Source organism: Malus domestica, chromosome 13 (assembly GCF_042453785.1).
Source record: "Malus domestica chromosome 13, GDT2T_hap1".
Lineage (NCBI taxonomy): Eukaryota > Viridiplantae > Streptophyta > Magnoliopsida > Rosales > Rosaceae > Malus > Malus domestica.
Genome location: NC_091673.1, coordinates 20,234,148 through 20,242,357, shown reverse-complemented (window position 1 = coordinate 20,242,357; position 8,210 = coordinate 20,234,148). Strand labels below are relative to the sequence as shown.

Here is an 8,210-nt window from a genome sequence, read left to right as displayed (position 1 = left end):
ATTCAAAGTTCACACTTGATGAATGTTACAAGGTTCAAGACACTTACAAATTTAAAATTAAACACATAAAAAATCTACGACAATAATAACACGTGGAACTACATGAATAATCGAGAATCTTAGTAAAAATCTACGATGTTAATGACACGTGGAAGATAAGACAAAGAAAACATTAAAAAATTAAAAAAAAATATTTATGAATAGTAATTGCCCTTGCCCTTAGCTCTTTCTTTGTTCAAACTGGTAAACTTGCACAAAGACAATTACTGTTTAGAGTAAAAAGTAAGGACAATTTTATTGCTCTTGCCCTCCAATTGCCATTGTCCTATACCAACCGGATGAGATGCTCTAACAAGGGTAACATGTTATGTGTCAATGCTAGGATCCTAAGCCATTGGGAACCTCCAAAGGCTCCAACTAAAGCCCCATACTTCTGCAGAAAGCAACCGACTTTTCCCTCATCCACTTGCCTGCTGGAGCCATCAACTTAGAAGATCTAGGGACATTGAAAAGTTTACTTGGATGTATATGATCTAGGGACATTGAAAAGTTTACTTGGATGTATATGTTTTTAAAATAGCTAAAAACACAGTATTGCTAGCTCTTTGTAAGGCTTACCCACTCTCTCACCCTATTAACGTAGATAATATCGTTTGTGCAAAAAAAAAAAAAAAAAAGCTAAAAGCACTTGTGTGGTTATATTCAAGAAGCACTTGTGTTATTATTAAAAATGACTCCAAACGAGCCAAGAATCCAACTGATTTTCTTTATACCACTCGGGAGCATGTCTAGGTGTCGGCGTACGACCCTCATCACAATGGTGAAAATTTGTTCCAACCTTACAGTTCAAGATTCTTAGCTTCAATAACCATCTTGAAATACAAGCATAAAACCAAGATAAACAAAGATCCTGAGAGAAAACCTCAACCTGGAGGCATGCAATATATTATATTATACATAACACCACACACCGCAGCAGCAGCATCTTACCAAAATAACAAAACGGATTACAACTTTTGCTAACCTATGGTATGTACCTCCACAGTGCCGGGCGATCTCTTGAGATGAGAAGAGCCCGAGAACCCAAGTAATCGAAAGAAGGTGCGTACAAGTCATCTGGACCAACAGTTTCTCTGGCTTTATGAGTCCCATCATCACTGGTCAACAATGGAACTCCGTCATCCTTCAATGCATCAAATACAAACAGCCCCAATCCACAAACACCCATTACGAGGTTGGAATTCCCCCAAACTTGCGTAATTGCTGTGTAATGGCTGTGAGCATTTGATTCTGGCAAAGCGTAAGTGCTGTATAGCCTTTGTTGTCGGATTGAGAATTGCTGAACCTGTGAAGAGGACTGTTTTTTCCATCCCAATCTTGCACTAGGGCAGCCAAGGAAGACAGAATCTCCGCGGGAGAAGACTGATTGCACATTGACACCGAGTTTTGGTATCTTAAGACCTACACCAGTAGGATGCCGAAAGTCTATAAGGTTAATAGAATCTTGGGTACAAAACACTCCATCATTTCCTTCTGCCTCAGAAGAACTTACCCTGCAATTTAAACAATCACTTAAATTCTTAATAAAGATTCTTTTGCAAATGCTTCGAAAATGACCATAAGAAAATCTCTGCTTCAACTTATATATTCTCATGCCAGCCCTAATTTCCTACCGGATATACTATCAACAGTATAGGCAAGAAAACAAGATAAAAGAAATTAGTCGCGCATAAAAATGAGCAACACAGTGACATATTCAAGCTGCCAACATGGTTGTATAAGAAAAATGTCCATTACATCCTTACTTAAGGTCACAAACGGAATTATACAGGAATCCTTTTTGGAATGAGTCTTTCTTTAGTGAAATCTGAAAAACCCCTTTGCAGCTGTTAAGGCAAAGACCACTATAAAGAGAGGACAAGCAACAGCAAAAGGATTACAGAATGGAAAAATGGAATCGCACATAAAAACATTAGTAACGCGAGTGACATATTCAAGCAGATAATGGAGAACAAATCCATCATATAATTTGAGAGTAAATTCATCAAACACAAGCAAAACAAGTAAAATATATGAACCAGAAATAGAAAATGAAATAAGTAAAAGGCCAAAAGAAAGGTTGACATGTACCTTTGTCGAACGCCACCACCTAGTTCAGCATCAGTGTTATTCACATGAAGAGCAGAAATTTTCCGACCAGAAGAAGAAACAGATAGTAAAGCCTGAGAGTTAAGAGAGTTCACATCCCAAAGGGAAATTGTTTCAGCTTCAGCTACAACAACTTTTCCTCTATTTCTCCACTGCAAGGGACTTGAATTATCCATTGCTATAACAGGCTTCGATACATCCCATTTCATAACTTGTTCGCCATCACGGATGTCATAAATACTCACAACTCTCTGACAACTAGCAGTTGAGACAATGAGAGGTCCACAAGGTTTATACCACCATTGTCTAGGTTCTGGATCCAGAAGATCAGACAAAGCATTTCTCCCATATGAAATGTTGTTAGGTAAGGGGCCAAGCACTGTTCTTGAAGGGGCTGAACAGTCCTCAATCCGGAAAGCACGCACATCTTTGGCATAGAAATCCCATGAACAAAACCCTGAATCCATTGTATTTCCAGCAGATGCAGCCAGAACGTACTTTCCTGAGCAACCATCAGCACTGGGAGCACGGATTATCCAACAGTCTCTCCACATATTAGGTGAAACTCCACCAGGAGGCTTATACACAACCTTCTCCTGAAAAGACCATAAATCATCAATCAATAATGCAAATTTCACATCCAGCTATTACGATTTTATGTTCTCCAATTGTTCATATTTTCAAACTATACTATAAACATGCACATTTTTCACCTTGGTTTTTTGAATCTTAATATTTGGTCTAGGATAATTGAAAGAAAATCAAACTATAATTTGCAATAAAAGTAAAACCACACCAAGAATTCAAACTCAAATCGAGTAAGCCTAATTTATGCTGAATATGGATAAGATCTGAATTCCTTTGACATTTCAATTATTAAAGGGCAAAGAGCATATCAAAGGATGAATCTGACAACTGATTATAAGCATAACTACTCAATGAAGCGCAAAAAATATAGGAGAAAACTTAAATACCTCACAGTTTACAATATCATAGAAGGTGCATGAGCTGTCATAATGAGCAAGAAGAACCGACTCTCCTTCAGACACAAACCACCCGCCAGTTGAGGTTTTTTGGCCTATTTGGTTCAGCTGGTAAATGCAGGTATCCTCAGTTTCCCCATCCATGATCATTTCCTGTACATTCTCCTGATCATCCAACTCATCAAGTGTTTCATCAGTTGTGAGAATGAGCTCCAAATTTAGCTTGCCAGTGACAAATTTTGAAGATTTTTCAACTTCTGCAGCAGTGACACCATCCACTTCTTGAACTTCAAAACATTTCAAATCTTCACATCCATCATCCCTTGTTGAAACTTTAGTTCGGTCCAAGGAAGCCAAGAACTCTACTGCAATTAGGTTATCATCTATAAGGCTCAATGACTTCTCTTCAACGTTTGCTTCACAACTGGTTTCAACAGCTTGGGACCCATGACTTTGAGAGCTTTCTGATGATCCTTTCAATGCCTTATGATTTTTAAGCAGCTTGTGATGAGGAAAGAGCCTAGCTTCCAAGTCTTCACTGTTCAACCCTTCTACAAAACTCTTAGCATTACTCACCGGCTCCTTCTCAACTACTTTGGCATCTCGGTCATTATGCTCAGTACTTTTCGGCAACCCAATCTTACCACTTGAATCATTGGCATGTCCCATGGCCTTCTCAATCCCGGAAATCTTTTCCTGAATATCGGAGAGTATCACCTTCGATGTATCTGTGTTATTCATATCCAGAATCTCCTTTGTCTTCTTAATATCCGAGGAAATCCTCTTAACCTTCCCTTCCAAGAAAGCGAGCTTCTCATGAAGCTTACTTGGATATTTGATACCCGAACGACTGCCACTACGCCCTTCTTCACTCAGCCTCTTTTCTTTCAAACCCTCCAAAACCTTTGCATTACTCACAGATTTTTCACCAGACTCCTTCAGTCCCAAAACAGCACCACTCCCAAATTTCACAGCCTTGTCATCAACCCTCACCAAATTTCGATCCTTTTTATCAACCCCATCTGGGTTTTTCAATTCGGAGGTAAGTTTACACACTCCACCACCACTTCCCGAAACCCTAACTCCATCCCAATTCTTCTCAATTCCCACCCCTTTCACTTCTAATTCTCCAGAAGTTGCATTATTTTTCTCTAAATTCACATCAACTTCACCAATTTCTTTGATATCCCTCAAAACCTTAATCCCATTCGCCCCCACTTCACTCTTCTTCACATCCAAATCCCTAAACCCCTTTCTCTGCTTCCCACTCGCTGATCCCCTAACATTACTCAGAGCCTTCCCTGCACTCGCCACCACTCTATCGCTCTCCCCCACTGAACTCAGACCCGAACCCGGTCTGGCCCGACCCACTGAGACCCTTCGCTCCTTACCCGTATGACAAAGTACCCTTGTAAACTCAGAAGGACTAGAGCTCCTACCTCTCGGCGCCGACGGCATGGACCACCGGGCACGCGTTTCGCCACCGCCGTCTCTGGTTGCCACAGACACAGACGCCTTGTCAACGCGTGGAACGGGCCGGATCGTGGGCTTCTTGGCCGAGGTCCGGAAAGCGGCGGTCCCAGAAAGAGGGTTCTCTTTTCCGACGCTGGAGTACCTCTTGTCGGAAAAGGGTACCGGCGTGAGGGGCTTGGATGGTTTGAGAGCGGCAGCGGCTTTGGACCCTGCGACGGCGCCAGCGCCGCCGCGGTCTTTGAGGCGGGGAGCCGATGAGGCCGACATTGTGTTTTGTGAGTAAATAAATAACCGAAAATCTTAAGGTTGGAAGATGAGTTTTTTTAGAGCGACTGGGGAGATGGAGTGAATGGAGATTGAAATTAATTTCGACTGGATTTGATTTCTCTCTGCTTCGAATTTGAGCGGGAAAATGAAATTAATTTGAGATTTTCAAATTTTTGGAGGCTTCGGAAGTCTCAGGTTTCGTTTTTACGGTTTGGGCCTTGAAATTTCTATAGTAATGGGCCTTATTTTATAAACACTTGGGCAAAATTACCCTCAATTTAATAAACACTTGGGCAAAATGATTTGACAAAATTTGAGAGTATTTTTGTCATTTTATCATTATTCAATGGAGATATTTAGAGAATGATCAAAATGATTGATGATTGACAAACTCAAGGACCAATTCTATCGATTTTAAACCTCAAGGACTAAAGTGAGGAGTTATGCAAATCTCATTGACCATTTTAGCTAAAAATCCGATTTTAAATAAACCCAACCAAAATAAAGTAAAATGAATTTGGATCATTATAATTTGCAATCATAGGGCCCAAATTTGGACATTTACAAACACGCGCGCACTTACACTAACAAACCAGTTACCACCAATGCAATCACCTTCTACTTCTTCTGATCAGTGCACCCATATAGATGGCTCCATATGCACCCATTCATCTAATCAGTGCACCCAAGAGCTTAACTAAAAAGCTTAATACAAATGCCACTTAGTAATATTGTCTAGTGGTGTTCCTCTTCACTTGTAAGTGAAATGCCTTATATTCGATTCTCGGCAAAAGTGAATTTGAACCACATTATTAGTTGCCCATTGTAAGGCTAAGCCCACCTTCCTCCCTCTAGTATAGCTAATATCGTTTGTTCAAAAAAAAAAGTAAAAAAATCCAAACCATGGTTCTCTATCCCCTCCTAAACAATCGATTTTAAAGGCTTTTTAGCCAAAATAGTTCTTGAAATTTGCATAACTTCTCACTTTGGTCCTTGAGATTTGAAATCAATAGAAGGGATCCCTGAGATTGTTCACCATTAATCATTTTGGTCATTTGATGAAAAATTATGTTAAGTAAAGATCAAAATGACAAAAATACTCTCAATGTAATAAACAATAGGGCAAAATGATTTGACAAAATTTGAGGGTATTTTTGTCATTTTATTCTTATTCAATGGAGATATTTCAGAGAATGACCAAAATAATTGATGGTTGATAAAATCAAAGACCAATTCTATCGATTTCAAATCTCAAGGACCAAAGTAAGAAGTCAAATCTCAAAGACCATTTTGACTAAAAAGCCGATTTTAAATAAACCCAATTAAATCGGTTGCAATGGCGATGCCGAATCATGCTATGGCGCCGGTGATTACATGCAAAGAAATGGAGCGAGTCATTACTCAATTTTGGTGGAGGAGTCAATCGAAGTTTAGGGGATGCCATTGGGTAGCATGGGATAAATTGACTGAGAGTAAGAAGGTTTGAGGGTTGGATTTTCGTGATCTTATGGGGTTTAATGTAGCTATGCTTTCTAAAATTAGCTGGAGCATGTTACGGATGCTGGAGTCGATGCTTAGTAGGGTGCTAAAGGATAAATATTTTCCCAACACATCTTTCTTGGAGGTAAGTGGGAAAAATAAATCGTCATGGGGTTGGAAAGGCATTCTGTGGGGGAGACAAATTTTAAATAGAGGGTTACGGTGGAGGGTGGGGAATGGGGAGTTGATTAGGGTGGCGGATCCTTGGATTCCCAAACCCCATTTGTTTAAACCTGTGTTCAGGAATAAGGTTCCAAATATAAAGGTGTCTGAGTTAATGAGGGCCAATAAGCAGGGATGGCGGTTAGAGGAGGTTGCGGCATTGGTGTCTCCAGACGATTTGGATTTGATTCGGACTATACTGATTAGTAGACTTGGGTGTGAGGATAAACATATTTGGCATTATACGAAGAATGGTTTATATTCTGTAAGGTCGGGGTATCACGTTGCGATGGATATGATGAAAAATGGTGAGCTTGGAAGGAAGGGAAGTGGGATGTCGAGCACTTTTGGTACATTGGGCGGGGTTTGGCGGAGCATTTGGCCTCTTACGATCCCACATAAATTTTAGTTCTTTATTTGGAAGGCTTGTAGGAAGGCTTTAGTGGTTCGGCATAATTTGGAGTGTCAACGGATCAGTGTGGTGAATAAATGTGATTTGTGCAGAGCAAGTGATGAAACAGAGGCCCATCTCTTCTTTGATTATGACTTTAGTCGTGCTTTTTGGTTTGGGACATCTCTACAGATTAATATGGTGGCAATGAGATGAGTTTCTAGAGGGATGGCAGCGAATCGTGCAGTGGATGGAGAAAAAGGTGGATGCCGAGGCAATTCCACAATAGGTAGTGTGTGGACTTTGGCTTATTTGGAAATGTATGAATGAGGTGGTTTTTAAAGGGATGCGGATTTTACCATATGTGGTTGTTGATCTATGGCAGCAGCAATTGGTGGAATTTAGGGATGTCATGGGGGACACGGTGGAGGGAGGGAGGGGATGATAGAGGTATATGATGTCTAGGGTGGGAAGGTGTCTACGATAGAGCTTTGGAGAGGGTATAAGTAGTGGGGAGGGCACGGGATTTGGAAAGGAGTAGTAAATGGGGACGGAACATAGGGAGGGTGTGGGGGGCTAGCAGAAACCGGGCTTTGGAGTGTTGAAATTAAATTGTGATGTGGCATGGAGGAGACACACGAATGAGGGAGAAGTTAGGTGGGTGCTTCGGGATTTTGCAAGGATCCCAAAGTTTGCGGGTAGGGAAGGAAGGGGATGGTTTGGGAGTGCCATTATGGTAGAGGCGGAAGCAGTACATCAGGGATTGGAGGCAGTGGTGGGAAGTGGTATGGGAAGTAGTTTTAGGTTGATGGTTAAATCAGATTCCAAGGGCTTGATTCAGATGATCAACAAGGAGGTTGCGGTTGATGTGATTCTCGAGATTTATCTCCAAGATATTTGGAGAATGGCAAGTTTATTTCAATCGGTAAGGTTTTGCTTTACCCCTCATCATTGTAATCGTGCAGCCCATTTGATAGAAGGGTACGTAGTTAAGCATGGCGGGAGATTTGGCTAGGATGAGTTAGGACCAGAGTTTCTTTTCAATATTCTAGCAGAAGATGCACATGTAACGATTCGTATTTAAGTTTAATAAAATTTCTATCTTTTGGGAAAAAAAAACCAAAATAAAGTAAAATGAATTTGGACAGTTAAAATTTGCAATGGTAGGGCCCAAATTTGGACGGTTACAAACACGCACACTTACACCAACGAACCAGTAACCACCAATGCAATCTCGTCCTGACAAC

At 40.7% G+C, this 8,210-nt stretch overlaps 1 protein-coding gene across 1 annotated transcript; it reads right to left on the bottom strand.

The window, feature by feature from the left end:
- Positions 1-911: 911 nt before the first annotated feature.
- On the bottom strand, positions 912-4,978 carry LOC103414743 (KIN14B-interacting protein At4g14310). Its single transcript, XM_008353109.4, has 3 exons — positions 3,123-4,978; positions 2,131-2,744; positions 912-1,553 (listed from the first exon to the last, which is right to left on the bottom strand). Exons 1-3 carry the CDS (start codon positions 4,869-4,871, stop codon positions 1,025-1,027), a joined length of 2,892 nt encoding a protein of 963 aa, XP_008351331.3. The 5' UTR covers positions 4,872-4,978; the 3' UTR covers positions 912-1,024.
- Positions 4,979-8,210: the final 3,232 nt, after the last annotated feature.

Bases quoted from the DNA above. Each gene is read 5' to 3' on its own strand.
- LOC103414743 (XM_008353109.4), bottom strand. From the start codon at position 4,871: ATGTCGGCCTCATCGGCTCCCCGCCTCAAAGACCGCGGCGGCGCTGGC. The intron at 2,745-3,122 runs GTATTTAAGTTT...TGGTCTTTTCAG, and splicing joins ATGATATTGTAAACTGTGAG to GAGAAGGTTGTGTATAAGCC. The intron at 1,554-2,130 runs GTACATGTCAAC...TTTAAATTGCAG, and splicing joins GGTGGTGGCGTTCGACAAAG to GGTAAGTTCTTCTGAGGCAG.